Genomic DNA, 26,439 nt, shown 5'->3' with positions numbered 1-26,439 from the left:
CGAAAATTTTAATATCGAATGAGGGGTATTTTAGCAAGCTGAGCAAAAAATAAGGTCTTATGCACCTTTTCGTTATATCTTCAAATGAAAAATTAGTTTTGTGGGTTGTCAAAACTCCCGATTAAAGGGAAACTACTCAGCTTATTCTTTATCTTTATCTTATTCTTTTAGTAAAATAACATTAATCATCCATCCATCTATCATCTTCTATACTATAATAAATTAAAGAACTGGATTATACACGTATAGAGGTGTAAAGTATAGGAAAATTATGTTTAACGCATCATCACGTATGCACTACTGGACTGATTAACTTGAAATTTTGCATATAGATTCTTGCTTAACCGAGGATGGATAAAGACCTATTTTAAATTCTTAAAGATTGGATTACGTCAAGTTTTCAGTTTGTCAAGTTTTAAAATAGTCCCTTGCGAAGCACGGGTTACCTGCTAGTTATAAATCAAATCAATCCTTTATTCGCACATTGTTGTGCATAACAATATGATTATTATCTATAGTTATTATATTACAAATTGCTTTTTCATATCATATACAGTTCAATAATTATTTTATTAGTCTATATTATGTAAATTCATCTATAATGTTGCTGTATTGTAAGCTATTGTATATAAGTGTATAAGCCAGTATATATTGTAATCTACATAAATAAAGTACTCAATCAATCAATCAGTAGCGGCTCGTGATCTTCTAGCTTGGGGGTTCAACCTCATGATCTATTGGAGAGAAAGGTCAAGAGGATATAGAGTATTGAGCATAATCAAGTGTAAAGGTGATCAATAATAATTTTAAGGAATAACACCCCAAAGATTGAGCATATTTTCTACAAATATAAATTTTTTGTCCTGTTCATATTTTTCTTGTTTGATTTTTACTTCGGGAATTGGTCACCATTATGTTTTATTTTACACCTACCCTGAATATCAATATTGTTTGTATTTAACAAATACTGAACCTTATTCATATTTCTTTATCAAAATGCTGTTACGGTAACACAATAAATTATATTCTCACTCTCACTAAAAGAAAATGGACACACTAGAAATACTCACGAATACACGAAACACACTAGAAATTACTATATTCTTCTACATGCGAAACAAATTTATATAACGAGAAATGCAGTGAGATCTATCACAACTGTAAACAGTGTATACCCGAAACCATACCGTATAACCTCAAAACTGTCACGCTTAGGCTACTTCTTGTTTACCGCTTTTTTACTGTTTACTGCCTCCAAATTTAAATTTATTGGTTATAAGCAAGTTGAAGATGGCACTGTATCCGTATCACGAATACTCACGATTCATTCCGAGGTTTACCGAATGCTTCACTTGCCTCGGCTAGGTTCGGCTACTCTCGGATGAACTCGTGCAAAATTGGTTCAGACAGGATTGTGAACCAAATCCGTGCTAGCAAACCGATTCCCCTCCTCCGTTCCACTACCACACCCAGCCCTGTTTTTGGGTTCACATCAGGGAATGAACACTGTTTTCCACCTCCACCCGTCTCGTCATCGCATTCGGTGCTGTTTCAAGCAAGCAAGCCACTCCGGGATCTCAGGCACCGGCAGCAAAACATCAACGTTAAGTTTACGTAGATGAAAAATGTTGTGATGTAATTTAATGAGAATAAAATAAAAATATATAATTATTTGAGTTGCAAATTCATCATTGTATAGGAAGTTGATTCAATTCTGGGGGTTCAATGAACCATTGAACACATAGGACGAGCCGCCACTGCAATCAATCAATCAATCTCTTTGATCAACTCTAATCTCTTGATTAGTTTTGAAATTATTTCTTTAGTAAAAACAAATTCCTTAATCTTTCATTACAATCATCAGCTCACTGTCTCTTTGATCAACTCTAACCTCTTGTTTAGTAACGCGGCGTTAGTCTTGACATTATCTCTCTAGTAAAATCAAATTTCTTAATCTTTCGTTAAAATCATCAGTTAGTGTTAACTGGAGATTACCATAGAGAAACAATAGCGTAAGTAGATATTCCATGGTATAGGGCGTTTATGTCGCAACTTTTACTGTTATCTCAAGCCGATTACTGTCGATTATTGTCAATTTTTACTGTTTTGTTGGGGTGAGAGTGTATGAACGGCACAATTTGAGAGATTACCAGCGTCACACAGCTGCATAGGAAAGAACTATGTGAACTATCGGCTTGGGATAACAGTGAAAGTTGCGACATAAACGCCCTATACCATGGGATATCTACTTAGGCTATTGTTACTCTATGAGATTACTGAACGAAGTTACGTTCACGAGAATATGGTGAAAACCACCCTTACCTGTTGCACGTTGGTGAAAAGCGGTGCTAGTTTTGGAAAGAGTATTTTGTCATGTGTGCCCTCTGCCAGCTGTTGAGACGAATTGCTCCCCCATACATACACCTCCGACTTTCCCCCTCCTGCCCCGCTTTCCAACCCCCCTGCACCCTCACAAGCCAACTGCACCAACTGAAAACAAATACAAATATTACTATACTGAAATCCACTATACTAAATTATTTATTAGATAGTCTTGAAATAAATGCTTTTACTGGAGTACAGTCAATTGTCCAATTCTTGAAGCAAAGGCAATTAACAATAAATAGTAAGAAATGTCAATTCCTACAATTCAAAAGTAAATATAATTCAGTAGAGGATAGAGAAATAAATGTGTTTGTAGAGGAAAATGAATTAGACCAAGAAGAGAAAGTAGCATTCTTGGGAATTTTATTGGACAGGAAATTAACATGGCATCCTTACATTGAGAGGATATGTAATAAGATATCATCTGGGGTATTTGTCCTGCGGCAGCTTGCTAGGCTGAATGATAAAAAACTACTGTTAACTGCTTACCATGGACTTATACTATCTCATATTAGGTATGCTATTTTAGTATGGGGTAATTCATCTCAACAAAATATGGACAGAGTGTTTAAGATTCAAAAGAAGGCACTCAGATGTATAGAGAAAGTGAATAGGTTAGACTCTTGTAGGCCTTTATTTAAAAAGCTTGGTCTATTAACTGTGCCATCTTTGTATGTATATGAAGTTGTAATGCATGTGAAAACGAGTGGTGTGATCCAGAATTCAGATGTTCATGAGTATAATACGCGAAACAGAGCAGATTATCATATAATGGGTCACAATAGTAGGTTATTTGAACAAAAACCAGATTATATTGGTAGGAAATTTTATAACAAGCTACCTCAAATCTTGAAAAGTAATGATGATTTGAAGATTTTCAAAAAACAAATGAAAAAATATTTAGTTGATAAAGCTTTTTATAGTGTACAGGAATTCCTTTCAAACCTAAACTAGGTTGAACTACTTAGTGTTAGAATTATTATGTAATAACGTGACTTGTCTTATACTCCATGACTGGAGTCTTTAGGACGTAATCTTAAAAAAAAAAAAAACTCTGTTCTGAAAAAGGTGCTCATAAGTCAGGGCGTGATTCCTCACATCAAAACATGAAATAAAAATCTGGTGCACTCACACAACTTTCCTTGCTGTTATGAAAATTGATCACCTGAGGCTATAGTGAGGTCCACGTTATAATGACAGTATTTGATCAACTTTGGTTTTCCTATCCTTGTCTATCATTCGACAAAGCCGGTGTTAATATCCTTTTCTAGGTCCACAACGATGCCAATTATGTTTTTGACAGTGTAGAAATATAATTAATTAATGCAGAGAATCGGCATCGCTATTCTTCTATCTTTATCCACTGCCATTATAACGTGGACCTCACTATAGTGTTCACGCTGATCTACTTTACTTTACTAAGTCTAATATAGTTTAAGTTTATCTCAAGTCTACTATTCAAAGATCTGAGCCAGCTGGTGACAGTATAATAACGCTGTGTGTGTGTTTAATTAACTCCTTATTTCTTTTTATTCTAATTATTAAGTTTATCATAATTTCTCATTATGATTGTAATTCTTTTATTTCATTTCTTGTATATTACTCTTGATTCACTACAAATAAGCTATTTTATTTATACTTAATTTTAATTCAACGTTGTGAATAATCTTGCTTTGATCTGGCACCTGCTGAAAAACCAACGGGTTTAGCAGGACCCAACAATGTAAAAATGTTTTCGCCACACTGCACTGAAAGCAGCTGTTTTCCAGTCCCTAAGTAGATCTGAAAGACCTTGTTTGCAGACGACTCTCGTCTGACGTAAGAAACAGGTTTCTTTCCGGCCTAGGCCGGAAAGAGTACTCTTTCCAGCCTGCTAACATGGAAGTCCGTAGTTAATAAGTCATCCACTAGATCAGGCGAGTGTTAACTTTCTTCATCTGAAGTCGCCATTATTTCAGTTCGAATTTCGTATCAAAATAATTCAGCATTCGCTTTGCAACCATTTTTATTCAATTATTTATTGTTGATTAACACATTCCGAATTTTCAAAAATGCTTGAAGATGACGACGCCTGTGATATTCCAAGTGAAATTTTAAAAGAATCTGAAATCCTGACTGCAAATCTTCTACCACTAAAAAATAAAAATAAGTTCGTATGGCTTTTGTTGGTGGGGAGTTCCCTTCCGGGAATGTTCCACCGCCTGAATATATAATTTAAGCCGTCAATGGGCCTTACGACTGTCATACTTCAGCCGGGACCGACAGTTTAACGTGCCCATCCGATAACACGGGAGTGATCTGGTTAAAAAACTTTTGGTAATGAGAGGGGTTCGAACCCGGGATCTCTATGCTGCTACGCAAGCACTCTATCCACTAGACCACGGATCACTCCACCACTAAAATGAAGAGATAGGTACGATAACGAGTATTCTTTATTTATTTTGTCAGCAATACCTGTAGTGTGGCGAAAAATATCATTCGCACCACGGGCAAAAATGTTTTCCGGCTCTCAATCTTTTCTAGTCCTTGGCCTACGGCCTCAGACTTGAAAACCGATTTCGAGCCGGAAATATCTCATTTTCTGCTCTAGGTGCGAAATATACTATTTTATTTTTAGGGTAGGAAAGTTTTACCCTCAATAAATTGGACTTTGTATTGAAATGAAATTAATTGGTTTGTTTCTTCCTGTGTCTTAATTAAACCTACTTAAAACTCCTCATATTATTTAAATGGAAATATAATCATTTTACACCCCACAAATCCCCCATCGTGTGTGTCCCCACAAGTCAAATTCCACGTACATCCTTGTTATTGGCCCTCTAAGCCTCCCAGGAATTAACAATGCGGCCATTGGATAAAAAAGGTTGGGGACCCCTGGTTTAGACGACCTGGTATAATCGAACTACTGGGCTAATCGAAGCATTCCGTCTCGATTACTGGGCTAATCGAGACGGAATGCTTCGATTACCCCAGTAGTTCGATTATACCAGGTCGTCTAAACCAGGGGTCCCAGTAATCTCGATTACTGGGCTAATCGAGACGGAATGCTTCGGTTAGCCCAGTAGTTCGATTATACCAGGTTTTGGAGCTTCATTGTAGAATAGGACTCACTGTTCTCCGATAGTCAATTTGGGTTCAGACCTAATAGAAGCACAAATACAGCTATATCTGAATTCATGGAAAACTGTATCTATTCTATTGATGAGAAGTGTAATCTACTAGGCAGCTTCTATGACATGAGCCGAGCTTTTGATACAATATCTCATCCCATCTTATTACAAAATCTCAAATTCTATGGTTTTGATGACATGTCAACCAATTCAATTGCCTCTTACTTGAGTGATAGATTCCAAACTGTTTTTTATGATGGCTGTTTTTCTAATTATTTAAAAGTGTTATCAGGTGTTCCACAGGGTTCCACACTAGATCCTATCCTCTTCATTATATATGTTAATGATCTTCCTGCAGCAATCAGTTGTAAAAATGTAAGACCATTTATGTTTGCTGATGATTTAGCTGTTCAAATAAAAAATAATAGTCTTTCTGGAAGCTTACATACGGTTAATGAAATAATTGAAGATTGGACAGCTCCTAGTTCATTGTGTCTTAATAAGGACAAAAATGAGGCTTACACATCAAAATATTATGTGGCAAACTGTCGAAGGGAGTTTTTATGTTAAAGAGATTAAAGTTCATTGTTGATAAGAGTGTTTTAATTTCAGTGTATTTTGCTTATCTTCATTCCCATTTGTATTATGGTGTTGTTGCCTGGGGTAATGATACGAATGTAAATAAACTATTTGTGTTACAGAAACGAGCAGTAAGGGTCATTGCTAATGTGAATAGTCGTTTTCACTGTGTAGATTTATTAAAAAAATTAAAGATTTTGACAGTACCAGCTATTTACATTCTTGAATGTCTTATGTAAGTAAAAATTAATTTAGCAAGTATTTCTGTAAATAGCAACGTTCACAACCATTACACTAGAAATTCTGAATCGCTTAGAGTGAACCAGTGCAATTATACAAATAAATTGAACTGTTTTAAGGAGTTCGGTATAAGAGCTTATAATAAGCTTCCTGCACATTTAAAAGAGCTAGAAGTTGGTAATTTTAAAAGAGCCATAAAAAGATGTTAATAGAAATATGTCCATATAGAAAAGAGGAGTTTCTAATTTAATAGAAATATTTCCATATAGAAAAGAGGAGTTTCTAATTTAATAGAAATATGTCCATATAGAAAAGAGGAGTTTCTAATTTGAGGGTATTTTGTTTGATGTTTGTATGCTTGTGTTTGTATTTTTATTTCTTTGAATGTAGCCTAAATACTTTTTCCTACAGTTACGTTGAAAAGTGGCCATTGCTGCACTGATTACAGAACGCAAAGAATCACTTTTCCGCTCTAGTGCGGGAAAAATTTTTCTGCACTCCAGATTTGCAACATGGCAACGCAAAATACTTAGTAGGTTATATGGAGCAACAGTGCAGCAAAATCAAAATGAAGTTGGTAACAGTGACTGCTGTGGCTGCTATAGTGAGCAGAGGTGCAACCAAGCACAACGCGCTAATTATTAGTATCAGATATTATAACCAAGGACAACATTTTTTTTCAATTTGACAATAAATTAAGATTTTTATCAATAATAAAATTACACAGAAAAACATTTGATGCATTTCAGGCAATTTTACCCATAATTACCCACTTCTCATATTCAATGGTAACTGTAGGAAAAACTTAATGTGAAATACGTGCGCAAAGTTCCTCTGCTGCACTCAAGAAACCATTCCGCCCTCGCCTACGGCTCGGGCGTAAACGTTTCTTTCGGTGCAGCAAACTGTCACTTTGCGCACTAGTTGCACAAATAACTATTATTTACCATGTTTAATCTATGACGATGCTATGCATTTGTATAAATGTTTTCTGCAATAAAGAAATCTTGAATCTTGTACCAGGTTTTGGAGCTTCATTGTAGAATGGGACTATAATCGAGACACTCCCAATTATAAGGATATGGTTGGAAAGAAGAAGAAGAAATTTCCAACAAGACTTTGAAGATTTGTTACTTGGGTAGTGACCAACCTCTTGCATGATGAGCAGTGCGGCCGAGTGCAGCGACACAGGGCTACTCAAGTCGCCAGCAGCGGCCACCGAGTCGCCCGCCGTGACAGCTCGCATCTGCGTCCGGCAGTGACCCAGAGCAACCCCTCCAATGTGGCCTCCACTGCACCCCACTGCCAACTCCACCCACTCCAGCAGGTGCCTCAGCGTGCCACGCTGCACCGCTAGACCCAACAGCAGTTCTAGGGCGCACCTTTGTCCTAACAATAAAATAACTTTATTATTGACCGAACGTAGTGAGTGATGCCTCGCTGCACCGCTAGACCCAACAGCAGTTCTAGGGCGCACCTTTGTCCTAACAATAAAATAACTTTATTATTGACCGAACGTAGTGAGGTCTATGTTTCAACTGGATTTGCTTTTGTCTGTCTGTATGTAACGGACCGACCAAACGCCCTAGAAAAGGAATTCTTCCATACTCTGATATCACTATATTTATATACTAGCCGTCATGCTCGCTTCGCTCGCCATATCCGTCTAGCAAGGGGGCTCCGCCCCCTGGACCCCCGACTGGATCGTCCATGAATGAGATCAGCAATGAGAAATGCATTTTTCATTTGAGCATTTTTATCATATGATTGTAAGGACGATCCAGTCGGAGATCCAGACTAAACGTCTGGCTAAACGGATATGGCGAGCGAAGCGAGCCTGACGGCTAATAATTTAATATTCCCAGGAATAGCTCTGATTGAAGTAGCAGTGCCCAATCAATTTTTCCGCAATAAATGCATTTCAATCTTCAACTTGGTGCCAACCTAACAAAGTCAACTCAACTTAATTGGGCCAACATGACAGAATTATTAATTTAGTTACCAGTTAACAACTGTTTCGAAAAGGTACTCTCTCTAGATTAAAGATATTAACATATGGTATGGACATTTTTCAATTATAATTAAGAGAATGAGAAGAATATACATGCTAAAAGACGAACTTTAAACCCTTAAAAACCACCCTTAGAGTTAAAATATTGCCAAAAGATTTCTTAGTGCGCCTCTAAAGGGCCAACTGAACATACCTACCAAATTTGAACGTTTTTGGACCGGTAGATTTTTAGTTCTGCGATTGAGTGAGTGAGTGAGTGAGTGAGTGAGTGAGTGAGTCAGTCAGTCAGTCAGTTAGTGAGTGCCATTTCGCTTTTATATATATAGATCATCTCATTTGAAGATAGGATCAATCAGACTATAGAATTATTCATAATCAATCAGCTGACAATTCATTGCATGCACTATACAGAATATCGGGGGACCGAGCTTCGCTCTTGAGTACAAAAGCATAAAATATTTATCAAGAAAGAAGAAATTATAATAACATTCATACAAAAATATTCCATTTAATAACAGTAAATTGAGATTAATTCCCACAGGAATGCAAAAATTTCCCTCACAACGACCCAGTTGCACAAAAGCCGGTTAAATTTTAATCCTGCTTAACTTCACCTGAACCAAATCAGAGAAGACCGTTTCAAAAACATGGATCTACTGGAATTAATCAGGATTGAAAATAACCCAGCTTTTTTGCAGCCGGCTCTAAGTACCTGATTGAATGATTACAAAAGTTCAACGGCTGAGTCATAATTTTGACACAGTCCCACACACATGAACTCGCTCACTCACTTCCATCACCAACATACGACGAAATAACTATTATCAGCTGTTTTTCCTAGGATGAATAATAATTATCCTTTTAATGTCCTTTAAGGAGTTTTCCCATGGATGTGTTAGATATATGCGATCTAGTAGGCCTTGGCTATTGGCAAAAGTGTGGGAATCTTGTTATTGAGATTATGTGAGTTGATGATGATTCGTAGCCTAATTATTGCGTTGCGTTGATGCGTTGTGTTGTGTGTTTTAGTAATAATAAATAATAATATCAAGTGCATATTCGTTGTTAATATTCCTGAATCCTGACAGTGTGTTCTAATAGATGAGACCTAGTGCAATCGAATCTTTATATTATAAACCTACTATGTTCTGAATTTCGTGAGAATCGTTAGAGCCGTTTCGTGATCCGGTGAAATACAAACATCTAAACATCCAAACATATGAACAGAAATTGCTCTTTTAATAGTATAGGATGTCAGGCAGAATGAAGAATTTGAATTGATTCAAATTACTTGTTGCGTGAAGCCACAAATTGTGAGCAGTGCTCAAATGACTTGCAGCATGTCAGTAGGTCTCATTAAACATATCATTAAGTACTTCCATCATATTGCATTTCTTCTTACTATAATTTCATTTCCAGAGTATATTATAACTTATTTTTCTTGAACTTTTGCATTCAATTTCAAATTCAATTTTAGACATTTGTTGCTCTTTTTAATTAATTTCAACCCTACCCCAAGTTTTGTTGCTAGCATAGTCTTCATTTTACTCATCATATTTATTTTGATTAACTTTTTGTGTAGTTGAGAAGTTGATATTGTGGTAATTTTTCAAATTGAATGAAAAAGACTAAGAAATTGTCGAAAAACCACTGATTTATTGATAATTAGAAAGACCGGTTTCGGTTATTACACCATTGTCAATCTCTGATAAACTAAAACGAAATGTTTGTCAACGAGAGATTGACAATGGTGTAATAACCGAAACCGGTCTTTCTAATTATCAATAAATCAGTGGTTTTTTGACAATTTCTTAGTGTTTTTCATTCAATATTTTGATTAAAACGAAAATAATTGAAGATAATACTCTTTGATGGCATCTCACACATAGAAATTTCTCGGAAGTGTCTTTCTCAGTAAATTTGGGAATTATATTTTTAATATATTATTTAGTCCAGTCAAGGAAAGGTTATAGAGGGATAAGTTGGGAAGACAATTTTTGACCCCGCAGTTCTGTTAAGGGTAGTAAGGAGGTAAACATATCAAAAGTCCTTACCCCTACCCACTGTGCTAAGGGGGTGGGGGTGGTTTAAAGGTACCATTTCTTGGTTTCTCGCATAAAACTCAAAAACTATGTATTCTAAGGACTTCACTGTCATATAACAAATTGAAGCTTACATAATTTCCTACAATATTCATTCTACAACTTTTTTCATATCTCCTATAGTTTTCTAGATATCCGCTCTTGAAGGTGTGACATTTTTGAAATAAACACATTTGCCACCAATTTTTATCTATTTTTGCTCTTATAACTTTTTAAAAATCGACAGAAAAAATCCATGCTGATTATGAGCTTATAGAGCATTGAATTCATTGACACCTTATGCAGCAGCTTTAGTGTTGAGTGTGAAATCTCCATTTTTGCAACAATAGACCAATTGACAAAGGAATTTGGAGGGAATGTTTTAAACAAAATTTTTGACTTTGCAGCTTTGTTGAGACTAGTTGGGAGGAGAACATATCGAAAGTCCCCATTCCTAACTCATGTGCTAAGGGGTTGAGGGTGGTTTAAAAGTTGCATTTTTCAGCGTATTGCTTCGACGCTCATATCTTGATAACAATGCGTTCAATCGACATAACTAATAATTTAAAAATGGAGCTTAATGAATTCTCTACACTTTTTGTCCAGTGGAATTTTGAGATATTCCCAACTGTTCCCGAGATATTCGCTCTTGAAGATGTGTAATTGTTGAAAAAATAGGTTTTTATCCAAATTTTTGCTCTTTCAGGGCTTATAACTCTTCAACAATGCATAGTAGAAACGTATGCTTATCGTAGGTTTGTAGAGCATTGAATTCTTTTTGAAATGATATATTATTCCACCAGCCATTCTCAGTCCCGAAGGCTAGAAATACTCAATCTACTAATGAATTATGTTGCAGGGTGTGAAGTAAGTACTTTAGACAGTAAGTGATGGAGAAATTCCATGTATGGCAATAAATGAATAAAACTGTAACCTTGAGAATCAACGCAGGAGTCCGGTTTGGCGATTTGCTTGAGGAAACAGCTGACTTCAGCAAGACTTTGTGCGCCCATCGCAGACATCTGACTGTCATTGGCCAGTGAGAGCGGGGGGAGACCTCTCACCACTTCGACTGCTGTGCTCAACACCTCTATGCACAGATTGGGTTGGCCTGCAACATTTTCAAATTCGATTTATTTTATTATTGCATGTCATAGGTGAAACAATAGCAACCATTGACAACAATCATGAACAAACACAAAAAATAATCATCAATTATTATTATTACAGGATAGCAACACCAATGTTAAATAAATAAAAATCATTTATTGTCAAAAACATAATAATGTCTTAACAACGTCAGTTCTCAAATACTGTTAGAATACGAGGGGTCAGAATACAAGGGGCCAAGTGCCATTTTTCATTTCTTTTGAGTTAGCTACAGTAATCGATAGCTGAAAGTGGTAAATATCTAGTATACAAGAGGTATAATAATGTAAGTCTAATCAGTGCTGAAATCTGGTGTAAAATTTTTGAACTACATTTTCAAACATTTTCAATTTCCTGAGGTCAGTCCGGTTACCTATTATACAGAACCTGTATAAGCTACAATTATTTACAAAGTATTAATATACAATTGGTTGATTATTTGCTGATCTAAGAAAATGTGGTCCCCACTATATATGAATATGTGACGGCATGCCAGTAAAAAACTACTGCCACAATAACGTGGACCTCACTATGGAAGAATAAATTATAGATGATTACAGTACGCGTCCCGTAACTTTGCCTCGGTGACTTTCAGACGGCATATAGGATCGCTGGGTGATATCATAGAGAAACAATTATAGCATAAGTGATTGATATTGGAGTGGAAAATTGTGAAAATGTAGTTAGACTGTAAATATTGAAACTATTTATTCTTCATTCCACTCTTCACTGTTTTTCATTTTTCTAAAAATAACCTTTCTTATTATTATCCTTATAATAGAACATTAATATTTATTTACTAATTCCATAACTTTGTTTGTTTGTATTATACATTTTTACTAATTTTATTATAAAAAACTTTAATCCCATATCAGTGAATGAAGTTTGTAAATAGTAATTATTACACGCAATAAGCAACTAATTACTTATACCCCAACACATATAATATATAGTGGGGTGTATATTTATTCATTGAAATTATCATTTATTCATTGTTGAAACACCGCTGATTTATGTAGTTGCATTACAATACTATATTATCAATATTCTAATGTTGCATTCAATCTTCATTGTAATTAATAAGTTTTCATAATATGTGAAATTTGTTGCATAATTGGCTGTTGTACTGTAATTTATTGTAGATTCCTGTATGAACCAGAATGTATTGTAACTTACTTGAATAAAACTTACTTACTTACTTACTATAAGTAGATATCCCATGGTATAGGGCGTTTATGTCGCAACGTTTCCTGTAATCTCAAGCCGATTATTGTTGATTATTGTCAATTTTTTCTGTTTTGTTGGGGTGAGAGTGTATGAACGGCACAATTTGAGAGACTACCAGCGTCACACAGCTGCATAGGAGAGAACTACGTGAACTATCGGCTTGGGATAACAGTAAAAGTTGCGACATAAAAGCCCTACACCATGGCATATCTACTTATGCTATCGTTTCTCTATGGTAATATTCAAGGCTTTGCAAAAACATCAGGATTCAGAGACCCTAGAGGGAGCTCCCAACACACAGAGATTCCAGACAACACACAGGTTTTAAATAAAGGCAGCGATTCGATTCAATTCCTTATGAATGAGAGAGTTGCAACGTATCACCAACAATGGAGAGAACATGTTGAACGAAGGTCAGCTGATAGGCTGTGTTGTGCTAAAACAACGTCACTCCAAAAAGCTCATTGTGTATCTTTTCGGATGCAACACGTTGCTTCTAAGGAGATACAAAAGAGCATCTGTTGCTCATGGAAAGAAACATTGCAGCTCCTTGTGTATGTTATCGGATGCAACACGTTGCTTCTAAGAAGATACAAAAGAGCATCTGTTGCTCATGGAAAGATACATTGGAGCTCCTTGTGTATGTTATCGGATGCAACACGTTGCTTTTGAGATGATACAAAAGAGCATCTGTTGCTCATGGAAAGAAACATTGCAGCTCCTTGTGTATGTTATCGGATGCAACACGTTGCTTTTGAGAAGATACAAAAGAGCATCTGTTGCTCATGGAAAGATACATTGCAGATCCTTGTGTATCTTTTCGGATGCAACACGTTGCTTCTGAGATGATACAAAAGAAGCATCTGTTGCTCATGAAGGTTCCTTTTTATAATGTTGTATGTTTTTGAACGGGAAGTATTGTAGTCTGGTGTCCCTCCGCCGATAGGCAGGACCCGGACTGTACATACAAAATATGATGCAGTATTACCCCACATGATACAGTATCAACATAACATGATACAGTATCATCTCATCTTGATACTCAAAACCATAATTTGATACAAAACTCATGTATCTACCAGTAATGGTGCTATAGGCAGAGCTCTGTCTGAGCAGAGCGAAAAGAAGCGAGATGCCAGATTTGACAGCGATCTCGAGCAGAGCCTGGTTACAGGTGCGCTGAGGCTCGCATGACGTCACAACCGGGTCACGTGACGCCTCCGTTTGCGCTGGGACAGGCTCCTTTTCAGCCCCGCTTGTCTGCAGCTTGGGCTAGAAACAGAAAACAACTCAATCAGGAATATCTGAATAAATGCTGTAATATCTATATATATATAAAAGCGAAATGGCACTCACTCACTGACTGACTGACTGACTCACTCACTCACTCGCATAACTAAAAATCTACCGGACCAAAAACGTTCAAACTTGGTAGGTATGTTCAGTTGGCCCTTTAGAGGCGCACTGAGAAATCTTTTGGCAATATTTTAACTCTGAGGGTTGTTTTTAAAGGTTTAAAGTTCGTCTTTTAGCATGTATATTCTTCTTCTCCCAATCTCTTAATTATAATTGAAATTTCCATATCATATGTTACTATAGAACTATAATGTAGAGAGAGTACCTCTTCGAAACAGTTGTTAACTGGCAACTAAATTAATAATTTTGTCAGGTTGGCATTAAGTTGAGTTGACTTTGTTAGGTTGGCACCAAGTTGAAGATTTGAATGCATTTATCGCGGTAAAATTGATTGGGCACTACTACTTCAATTCTGGGAATATTATATTACTAGCCGTCAGGCTCGCTTCGCTCGCCATATCCGTTTAGCCAGACGTTTAGTCTGGACCCCCGGCTGGATTGTCCTAACATATGATAAAAATGCTCAAATGAAGAATGCAGGCAAGCGAAGCGAGCCTGCTGATTTCATTCTTGGACGATCCAGTCGGGGGTCCAGGGGGCGGAGCCCCCTGGCTAGACGGATATGGCGAGCGAAGCGAGCCTGACGGCTAGTGGTAAATATGGTAGCACCCCATCATACTTAATATCAGTTTTGCTGCTCATATTCAGAGGGTAATTTGCGCTGAATGCCCTTATTACTTTACCTTCAGACCGTCAAAAATTCAGATTACTGTATTTTTTCTGTAATTACTGTACTGATTTTTATTCATATTCATTATTTCGGGGCGGGCCCCCTAGACCCCCTTCTCATATACGCCCCTGGTACAGACGTTTTGTATAGTCACAAATCTATAATAATTTATAATAATATTTCAAATATGAATAGAATACTCTCGTATAAAGAGATTTACAAATCATCATCAATTTTGACAATTTTTTATGAACAAAAGAAGAATCCAATTCTAGATGATGTAAGGATTGAATAACATAGGCCTACTGTGTACCTAATAAAAGAGTAAAGCAAATCTTTTTCAAAATCTTCCTTAATTTTCTATACTATAATAATTTACTAATTAAAAGATTCCGAGAACAAACCTAATAAATAACTTACTACAACTAAATTCAATCGCACTAAAAACTTTGAAATTTTTCATTGCGTCAAAAACATAACCCACAAACAAGCAAGGAAATTGATCGAACCAATCTTTTAACCGTGTTCAAATAATTTGATCGCCCGTTCGGCGGCAGTCAAACTTAACCATTGGTTTGACCGTAGTCAAACGTAACTGGTGTTGGTGGAACGAATTATTTCTGATTTGACAGCTGATAGACTTTAACCATGTTCAAATGCCTTGACCAAGGTTGGTGAAACGGGGCATCAGTATATTAAGGTCAAATATAGAGGTATCGGCAACCCTGTCCACCCATCTCTCTTCACCGCCATTATAACGTGGACCTCACTATATTGAATGAATGAATATGGTTGTATAGTGAGGTCCACGTTATAATGGCAGTGTATAGGTGCGTACAGACTGTCGCTCTGCTCCGCAACCGAACGTCACTCCAGCAGAGCGATTGATGATCGACCGGCGAGCAACAGTGGTTCGACCGGGGAACGCGAGAAGATCTAACATCTTCCATAACGTTCATGATGGGTGCGTAGGCGGAGCGACTGTGGTTCGATGGAGGAACGAGGGCGGTACGAGGGCGGAGCGTGCTCGGTGCTGGTTGGAAGCGCGTATATGTGTACGCAGCTTATGATTGGCAATACTGTTGCTGTTCTTTTCTATCATACAACAAAACAGATAGCTCTATTTCTCTCTAGCTTTGCAGTGTTGTCCGTTTGCCAGAATATTTTATTTTTACTTTTGACAGTGTCAGTGTAGACGAACAATTCTCAGCCGCCATTTATATTCTTCATTCTATCAAAAGACTTTATTACACAAGTCGTATAATTGATTTAAAATGTATTTTTGGAACAATTAAATAATTTTTAGACATTAACGTATGAGAAACACAAATCAAAATACGTGAAATGACATATTAAAAGTTGATAACTAACCATCCTAGACTTCATCCATGCTTCAGTTAGCTTACAAGTATAGGTTAGACCTATTCGTACCCCGGTATAAATAATATTGAAAGGTTATTTATTTATCGTATAAAACACTATAATCATAATATAATTATGACATTGGAGGAAAAACTAGGCTGAGCCTGTACTATTTCTTTCCAAAAATTTTGAAAAAATGTTAATGGTGTCCAAAGGTTAAGGTTATGTAACCACACACTGCTTTGTCACTTGATTTTCGGTCCAGGAATAATCAGAATTATTTCCATTGAAATTACTTATTTTCAACAGGATTTCTATTTTTTATAATATTTTTAAAAGAAATTGGAAAAGAATAGGCCTACCTACCAAATAACTTAATTTCTGTTGAAATTCAGATTGGTGTATCACAACTTTTTAAATGAGCCGCCATTTCAAGTTTGTATAAAAATAAAATCTGATCTCAGTTATGGAAGCAGATTTTTGAATCAAATTAAAAAGAAATTGTATCCTTTTTTCCCATATTCCCCTTAGTTGAGAAGTTGATATTGTGGTAATTATTCATATTGAATGAAAAAGACTAAGAAATTGTCAAAAACCACAGATTTATTGATACTTAGAAAGACCGGTTTCGGATAATACACCATTGTCAGAGTTTATCAGAGATACTTAGAAAGACCGGTTTCGGTTATTACACCATTGTCAATCTCTGATAAATTCTGACAATGGAGTAATAACCGAAGTCTTTCTAAGTATCAAAAAATCTGTGGTTTTTGACAATTTCTTAGTCTTTTTCATTCAATTATATCCTTGATCAATTTGACATTAAATTGATTATTTTATCTAGGAAATGATAATTATTATCAGATCAAATTTAATGGGATGAATTGAGTAACAGATGTGTACACTCAGAGGCAAAATGGAGAGACTTGGCAACGTTTTTCTCTTATCTTTCTTCACTGCTATTATAACGTGGACCTCACTATAGTACCTTTTCGGCGATGTTTTGTAGCGCATGCCAAACACGCTGCAGTATTGCCAACCGGTGTTGCAGGCAAGTGGAAAATGTCCCAGCCATGCACCATCGCCTGGCACACTGCCACTGAGCTGCCAGCTGCTTGCTTGCATAGCGATGCAGCCCTGCATCCGGCTCACTGTTGCTGCAGCCTATGTAACACGAGTCCTCTGCACTATCCACCAACAGCAACACATGCTCCGGGTAGGGCACTAGCTCCTAGAAAAGATATTGAAATATGATTGATTAACAAAATATTTTATCTTAATAATAAGAAAACAAAGATATTATCAATTTCGCTATATTTATTAAAAACTTTAAAACAGTACCATGGTTTCACGTTTTCAATTTTAAATTTTTATTCAATTCAATTTTTTCACAACACACAAAAATACAATGAGAAAATGCAACATACAACAAAACAATAGCAGTTACAACCAAACAATAACACGATGGCTTAGAAGTGAAACCTCGTAAGCCAGCAGAAATGTTTCTCTGCAGTAACAATGATATTAACACATTAAAGGCAATATTGCTAAAATGATGTGTGCTGGAAGAAAGAGCGGGAAAATACCTTGCCAACTATGGTTTCCCATGTAATAGGCAGGTAAGGTAAAACTGAAAGGGAAGGGTGTGTGATAGGGAAGTGGAAGAAGATAGGTAGATAGGCATGGCTGAGGGAAGGGGAGATTCAGTAAAGCTGATGATGCGTTGGTAAACGTGAAACCATGGTACTGTTTTAAATTTTTAATAAATATTATAGTGAAGTTGACAATATCTTTGTTTTCTTATTATGGAGAGATTTCACAACACCATCAATTCTAGTAATTTTATTTTATCTTAATTAAAGAAATTTAACAATTGGAAAAACGCCAGAAATATTGTTTAAAATATCACTATTTTGAATGGTTCTTGTTTTTTTTTTGCATGTATGTTCAGTTGACCATCTAGAGGCACACTAAGAACGGATTTTCATTTTTTTCATTTCATTTTTCATCCCACTGACCACCTATGAAAGGGGTAAAGGTTCGTAAATCTTTGCATTCCATAATGCAAAAATAATTCCTCACTGGAAAAAGGACAAATCTGCAACAACTCCTCCCTCACCTTAATTCTAAACTTTTCACCTGTAAGAGCCTTAACGCGTGTTGACAATGAATTATAAAGCCGAATTCCTGCAATCTTTACCCCCCCCCCCCTCTAATACATACTAGTTCAATGAATGTCGTCTCTGAGGTTTTGTATGAGTGGAACAACTCTCCTGTATTGAACCTATCTTTATTCTTATCGATAAAACAAAGAGCCTCCAAAATATATATACACCTGGTAGTGGGAGAATCTTCAACTCTTTGAAATAATCTCTAAAACTTGCTCTAATAGATTCACCCACCACACCTCTAACTGCATACTTTTGAATACTAAATATATGTATTGCATGAGTTGAATTGCCTCAAAATATAACACCGTATGAAAGAAGAGAATGGAACAGCAAAGATTTGAAGAAACTTCCTAAGATATGCCCAAAGTCTGCGCTTTTCCAGCGTCTTCTCAGCTTTTTCAAGAGCTAACCGACTGAAAATGTTCAAATTAGCTGCACAGGCCCAGCTAGGGCCTAAAAACTTTTTATAAAAGAAGCTTCAAAATTTAGCCAGCAAAACGACCAGTCAACTAGTCAACTAGTGATTCAATGGGGCCTGGAAATTTGAATACAACTATTTGACGGGAGGAAGGAATTCATTCATTATTTTTAAATTAAGAATACAGGCGAGCGAAACGAGTCTCTATGGATGATTTAGCCGGGTTTAGTCACTACCTCCGTAAACAAAGCCATAGTGCAAGATAGGTGATTGATGGTAACGTCAGCACAGGTGGGGCTCCTACACCAATACTCTAGTAGTTCTGTGAACAGTAGACCTCGCGCTCAGTAAGTTACATTGACCTGTTTTCTCAAAAATTAATAGATAATTTATCAATTTAAAATGTCTCGAAAAAATCCTAAATAAACATAGAGCTTTCTGTCCTATATCATACCGTGACGTGTCGTCCCGGAATGTGAGTGTGAGCGCTGTTATCAGGTCTGCCTGCAACTGTCTACAACGTTGATGGAAAGATACATTTTCAAGATGTTCGATGTTTTTGAACGGGTAGTATTATAGTCCACTAGACAGCTGATTTATGATGAATAATTCTATAGCCTGATTTTTATTTTACTCTAATATTGGCGTATGAAGGAGGCTCCTTTTTCCTTTTATATTATCCTTGAAATGCAAAATTTCTAAAAACCTATATAGACTACGTCGACGCACAATTTAAAAAGGAACATACCTGTCAAATTTCATGAAAATCTATTACCGCGTTTCGCCGTAAATGCGCAACATATTTAAACATTAAGAGAAATTCCAAACCGTCGACTTGAATCTTAGACTTCACTTCGCTCTATTAAGTAACAAAATTTTCATAACTTAATACTTATGGATTATATTAGATTGAACATAACTTATCATTCACATGATGAACATAGATATGTGTTTGTCAAGTTCCGTTGAATCTAATAGAATCTATATGGATTAAGTTATTAACATTTTTTTAATAACTTTGGTGTAAACGCAGCTTTACCACGCGTCTCTAGACGGGCGGTTCAAGTGGTCGCTCAAGGGGCGTTTTTAAAAATACAATTTACTGTTATTACTGTATAATGGTGCTACATATTAAATATGATTTAAATACCGTGGCTTATCGATAATACGCAGGCTTCATGCACCAGATACGGTATTGTACCCAAACTTGGAGAAGCGTCTACTTTGGTGGTGGATTCAAGTTTCTGTTCTTATAAACACAAATTACAAAATACATTCATTTTATATAAAACTTGGATTCAAGTAAGCTGAACATGACTAATGTAAACGCCTCTTAAGGAATTGTACATTAAGAAGCCTGTATAATTGGGAACTCAATGCCCTTTGCCATAAACTTAGATAGATAAACATAAAGTAAGTAAATTATAACCTATTTACTGTCATCTCTGAGATAACTAATCCCTAAACACGCTGATATAGTAACCTAAAGCACTAAAGGGGGTTTTCAGTCAACAGCAAAAACTTCCAGTAGGCCTATTGAGTATTTTTTGGTGTAAGTGCACGTCCAGTGCCAACATACCTATTATCAAATTTTTGGTTGGGATCGATTTAGTATGTTATTTTGAGCACAAAATCACAAAAATAAAACGGCGCTCACTATTGTTTTTTAAATAAACTAAGTTCAAAGTAGCACAATTTTACATGCATTTAACCTATGAGTAGCAGCCATTTTGATTATTGAAATCATCAAATTATGATATTCCTAATCTGAGTTTTCCTAACCCAAAGCTTTTCCTAACATAAGCTTTCCTAACATAAAGCTTTTCCTAACCTACAGCTTTTCCTAACCTTAGCTACTTATGGTTGCTACTTATAGGTTAAATGCATGTAAAGTTCTGCTACTTTGAACTTAATTTATTTTAAAAACAATAGTGAGCGCCGTTTAATTTTTGTGATTTTGTGCTCAAAATAACATACTAAATCGATCCCAACCAAAAATTTGATGACAGGTATGTTGGCACTGGACGTGCACTTTAGCCCCTAAGGGTTTCTTTAGCCCTAAAGGGGGTTCTCAGTCAACAAAAACTTCCAGTAGGCTTATTGAGTATTTTTTTTATAAAAACTATCAAAATAATATAAAACTTTTAAAAACTAAGTTTCTTATCAAATATTCAATCAAAATATTTCTATAAAAAAACAATAGAATATAGGTTTGGAGGTTATGTTTGACAATATTATAACATAACAAAACCCAACTTATTTACTTACCTTGTAATTCACGAGACGTTCATAAAGTGTGGATAAATTTTCTCTATTTGCAATATGCTCGATCTCAATACAGGACCAATCTGTATTGAATTGATCATTGTATTTTGAAACCATGTAATGATATCCGTTACTCATAATAATAATAATAAGACTATTATTATTTCTGCTACGGATATTTGGAACTGAATTCACATATTTGAAAGCGAAACAAAAAACTAAATACTTCACAACAAATTTTTAATGCTACAACAATTTTAAACACTACAAATTATAAAAGAAAGATCTAGAACTTGTCTTGTGTTGCCATAATCAACTTTGAAGGGTGACATACTGACATTCATTTTATCTCGGATTTCAGTTGATCTAGATCTGGATCAGGTGTGTCTCAGTACTGTGCTATTTCAATTTGTCTAGTGTACGAACATAACCTAAAAGGTATCCTATTGTTCAATTGAGTTATAAAGGTAGAAGGAGAGGTCAGGGAAATTCGGTTTTGGGAATGTTATACTATTATATTAAGCAAGCAATATCTTTATTTTTTATATCTGGTTATTTATGTTCAACGGATCTTAAAAACGGCTCTAAGATTTTTACGAAATTTAGAACAAAGTAGGTTTATGATATGGAAATTTGATTGCCCCTGGTCTCATCCTTGAAAAATCTCACTGAAAAACATTTAAAGGATAATTCATCCTTGACTGAAACTGCTGAGACTTTCGTCGGCTGTGGATATAGTTCGGTCCACGTTATAATGGCAGTGGATAAAGATAGAAGAATAGCAATGCCGATTCTCTGCATTAATTAATTATATTTCTACACTGTCAAAAACATAATTGGCATTGTTGTGGACCTAGAAAAGGATGGTAACACCGGCTTTGGCGAATAATAGACAAGGATAGCGAAACCTAAGTTGATCAAAAACTGTCATTATAACGTGGACCTCACTATAGTAAAAAAGTAAGTGAGCGAGTGAAAAATCAAAATATCACATTCCAGAAATTCATATAAGATGACGTATAGCCATCTGTGAAATATAAATACGATCATTTTAGAAAATTATGTTCTGTTTATCAAGAAATAAAAATAGCGAGTTAAGCTCGGTGCCCCGAATTTATAATAATTTATAATTTAATAATACATTTATTAATAATGTGTTGATGATTCTAGATAATGAATACAAATGGAGAGAATGATAATAATACTGAGGGTGATGCCTACATAAGCTCTTAGGCTTGTGCGTGGGTAATGAGTAAAAGGGATGATGATGACTACTTTTTAGGTAGACGGGACCGACCACTTATCGTCTCATCCGAAAGATGAAATACTAGCATTTTTGAGATATTGTACTTATCAGAGAAAATGTAACATCCCATACTTATGACATTCTATAGAATTGTATTTCATCCTCTCTGGTACTTACAAACACGACAGCCACTGGAACTAGACAAATGAAATTCGCACATATGAGAACCTCCCGATCAGCTGATTCTTGCACATCTGAGATCTGGCACATGTACATGTCATCGACGTTAACATAATAATCAATAGCTAATGATTCGGCTGTGTTGACTCTAGCAACGATTCAACAAAAAATGAGTGACTGGAGTCCAGTCTGTGAGACTTCATTTGAAGTTCTCTAGTGTAGACTTTCTGAAGCAACAGCCAGCCGTGATGGCTGCTCAGCCTTTGGAGGTACTAGGAACTTTGGGACCAATACATTTTGGGACTAAAAGATTCCGACATAAGAGAGGATGGGTCTTCGCAGGTAGTATCAGCTATCACCAACAAGTGGTTGGACATTGTTCATCAACTCAAAGACATTGAACACATATAGTTCAATGGTCCAATATCCTTTTATTGAAGAACAGTGAGCACAAGAGCACAGAGATCTATGCTCCTCTATATAATTATATTATATCTATATATTATAATATAAAAGCGAAATGGAACTCACTCACTGACTGACTCACTCACTCGCTGAACTAAAAATCTACCGGACCAAAAACGTTCAAATTTGGTAGGTATGTTCAGTTGGCCCTTTAGAGGCGCACTAAGAACGGATTTGGAGAAAATCCAAAGATATACGCCCAAAATCTGCTTTTCCAGCGTTTTATCAGCTTTATCGAGAACAAATGAACAGAAAATGTTCAAATTTACTATAAAAGCTCAGCTAGGGTGTAATAATTTTGTGTTAGAAGGAATTTGCAATAACGCCAAAGATACGCCCAAAATAAGCGTTTTGTTTTTTTGCTTTTTCTCAGATTTATCGAGAGCAAATAAACATAAAATGTTCAAATTTACTACAGACGTTCAGCTGGGGTGTAATAATGTTGTGTTAGAAGGAATTTGCAATAATGCCAAAGATACGCCCAAAATTAGCGTTTTTTTGCGTTTTCTCAGTTCTTTCATCAAGAAATAGACAGAAAATGTTCAAATTTGGTACAGAGGTTTAGCTAGTGTCTAAAAATTTTGTGATGAGGTGACTTTAATATTTCATCAAAGATACGCCCAAAATCAGCGTTTTCCCAACATATTCTAACGAAGTTTTCCACCCTGCACTAAATAATTGAAATTAATCGGTGATTGAATCAAGCGAGGAAGTACTTTGACTTTCTGATGGAATGAAGCATGCTCAAATGAAGAATGCAGGCGAGCAAAGCGAGCCCGCTGATCTCATTTCTGGACGATCCAGTCGGGGGTACAAGGGGCGGAGCCCCCAGGCTAGACGGATATGGCGAGCGAAGCGAGCCTGACGGCTATAGTTTCTCATAATCTTTCAAATTTGAAAGATTAGGATCAGTAAATTTGTAGGCTATTTCTTTCGAATGCGAGTGAGTGAGTAGATGAATGAGTGAATGCAATTTTTGACTCTAAGGTATATAGATAAATAATTTATTTAAATATAGTTTATAGAAAACAATTTATTCAAATATATTTTTCTCTTTTTAAACATTTAATTATTTTAATGGAATGATAACTGAGCAACAAAGACTGGGCTATATTCACAAATTTTCATCCAAATTTCGTTAACAATAAAATTATATTCAACAACAATTATAACCATTACAATTATACACTAGTGAACTACATTCTAAAACAACAATTAGGCTACAAATTTCTAACAACATTACTTTATTTTCAAGTAGGTATCTATCTTCAATCACAGATTAGAATAATATATTTTAATAATAATATATATAACATTCATTTGATTAGAGGCACATTTTGTAACACAGATAAGATGCTATTTGTTTAGTAATGTACAGTATCATTACTACATTTACTTTTATAACTGCATTTCAATTATAAGAATTAACCTTTCCACATGGAACTAAACCATTATATGTAGTTAAGATTAAAAAACACTTATTGACATGGGCTACTTTTAAATTAATAAAACAAAATAAATCTTATAGCACCCTTCATTTTTTAAAAAAACTTTAAAATAGTTAATACCTTTAATACCTTCAATACTTTCAGCTTCATCCATTACCCACAATTATTGTGGGATCGATGGTGTCAAAAAATCAAAACACGTACAAACACATGCAAAAAAAAATATTTGGTGATATATTACACCATCACCGAAACTAGTTGTTCAACTATTTTAAATTTTTTAAAAATAAAGGGTGCTATAAAATTTATTTTATTTTAGTAGTTAAGATTGTATGACTTTTATTGGTGGGGAGTCCCAGACGGAGGTTCCACCTCGTCTGAGAATATAATAGGCCTCACTACTATTATACAGTATATCAGACTCTTATAATCGTGAGAGCATGCTTAAATCCGTAGTTTAGGGCCTGTACACATGACGAAGTTAAACCATAGAGAAACAATAGCATGAGTAGATATCCCATGGCATAGGGCGTTCATGTCGCAACTTTTACTGTTATCTCAAGCCGATAGTCCACGTATTTCTTTCCCGTGAAGCTTTATGACGCTGGTAGTCTCTCATATTGTGCCGTTCATACACTCTTACCCGGTCAAAACAGTAAATATCTACAATAATCGGCTTGAGATAACAGTTAAAGTTGCGAAATAAACGCCCTCTACCATGGGATATCCACAAACAGGTAAGCTCAAACATGTGTTCGCACTGAGTGCCTGGGTCCAACTGCCGGATGCCCTGCTGTCATGAAAACGTCGACAAAACGCGCGGTTAACGCCCTAATGTGTACGGTATCACAATTTCCAACCCGCGTTAAACGCGGCGTCTAACGCCGTCATGTGTACAGGACCTAAGACACTTGTAAGTTATATCACACTTGGGGCAGTTTGCACAGTGACAGTATAAACTGAATTTCATTTCAAACTGGATTAAATCCGTATCAAGTCTAGTTTGTTATAATGTGTTTCATTTTGAGTTTAAGCCATCAACTGATTAAATCGAGTTTAAGCTTTGACTGTGCAAACGGCCCTTAGATGAACAATTTTCATAAGTTTGTGTGACTTTTGTTCTGTAGTATAGGAAACAACAGTTGTTTTTTATAATATAGAACAAAACAATCACACAACTTTATAATAATGTCTATATACGTCTGAGATAACTAACCAATGTCTTAAATACATATATTTATTTGTCTCAACTAACATAATATATTATATAATATTGACATTTGACATACATATCTAGAATCTAGGGCGATTGCTATAACACCGTCTAGGAAATAGACAACTGCATTATTATTTAAAACGTGCATTTGTGATGTTGTTATGGAATATAATTTTTCTTCTCCACGTCTTCGGTAGAGAGTTAGTGGGGAGGATATTTTTAATATTCTTTCCGAAGAATGGACATTGATATGTCCAAAGCTCCGCCAATTTATGTACATGCATAACAATATAATTATCTATAGTTATTATATTACAAATTACTTTTTCATATCATATACAGTTCAATAATTATTTTCTTAGTCTATATTATGTAAATTCATCTATAATTTTGCTGTATTGTAAGCTATTGTATATAAGTGTATAAGCCAGTATATATTGTAATCTACATAAATAAAGTACTCATCAATCAATCAATCTATTCATTCAAACAACAGCTTCAGTCTCTTTCATATTTTCTCATCTTTTCAGGTCCTAAACGTCATTACCTAGAACCAGGAGAACAATGATTTCATTCTTTCTTCTTTTTCTACTCTATACTTTCTATCTACTCTTCTCTTTTTCTACTACACGTACTTCTATATACTTCTGCTCCTTCTATACCATATTTCTTCCCCATGCTTTTTTGTTTATATTCTTCATACTATAGTAAGGTCCACGTTATAATGACAGTATTTGATCAACTTTGGTTTTGCTATCCTTGTCTATCATTCGACAAAGCCGGTGGTACTATCCTTTTCT

General features: G+C 35.6%; 1 protein-coding gene across 1 annotated transcript in view; it reads right to left on the bottom strand.

The window, feature by feature from the left end:
* Nucleotides 1–21,224, bottom strand: part of LOC111062848 (probable E3 ubiquitin-protein ligase HERC1) — a 121,345-nt gene extending 100,121 nt beyond the window's left edge. Inside the window, exons 1-6 of the mRNA XM_039435890.1 lie at nt 21,088–21,224; nt 17,219–17,461; nt 13,862–14,054; nt 11,341–11,517; nt 7,465–7,703; nt 2,323–2,490 (exon numbers count right to left, since the gene is read on the bottom strand). Of these exons, the coding sequence (XP_039291824.1) occupies nt 2,323–2,490; nt 7,465–7,703; nt 11,341–11,517; nt 13,862–14,054; nt 17,219–17,461; nt 21,088–21,222 (1,155 nt within the window). The 5' untranslated portion in view covers nt 21,223–21,224. The remainder of the gene's footprint in view (nt 1–2,322; nt 2,491–7,464; nt 7,704–11,340; nt 11,518–13,861; nt 14,055–17,218; nt 17,462–21,087) is intronic.
* Nucleotides 21,225–26,439: the final 5,215 nt, after the last annotated feature.

This window comes from Nilaparvata lugens, chromosome 9 (genome assembly GCF_014356525.2).
Source record: "Nilaparvata lugens isolate BPH chromosome 9, ASM1435652v1, whole genome shotgun sequence".
Lineage (NCBI taxonomy): Eukaryota > Metazoa > Arthropoda > Insecta > Hemiptera > Delphacidae > Nilaparvata > Nilaparvata lugens.
Note: the sequence above shows the minus strand (reverse complement) of the source record. Positions and strands in the feature narration are given on the sequence as shown.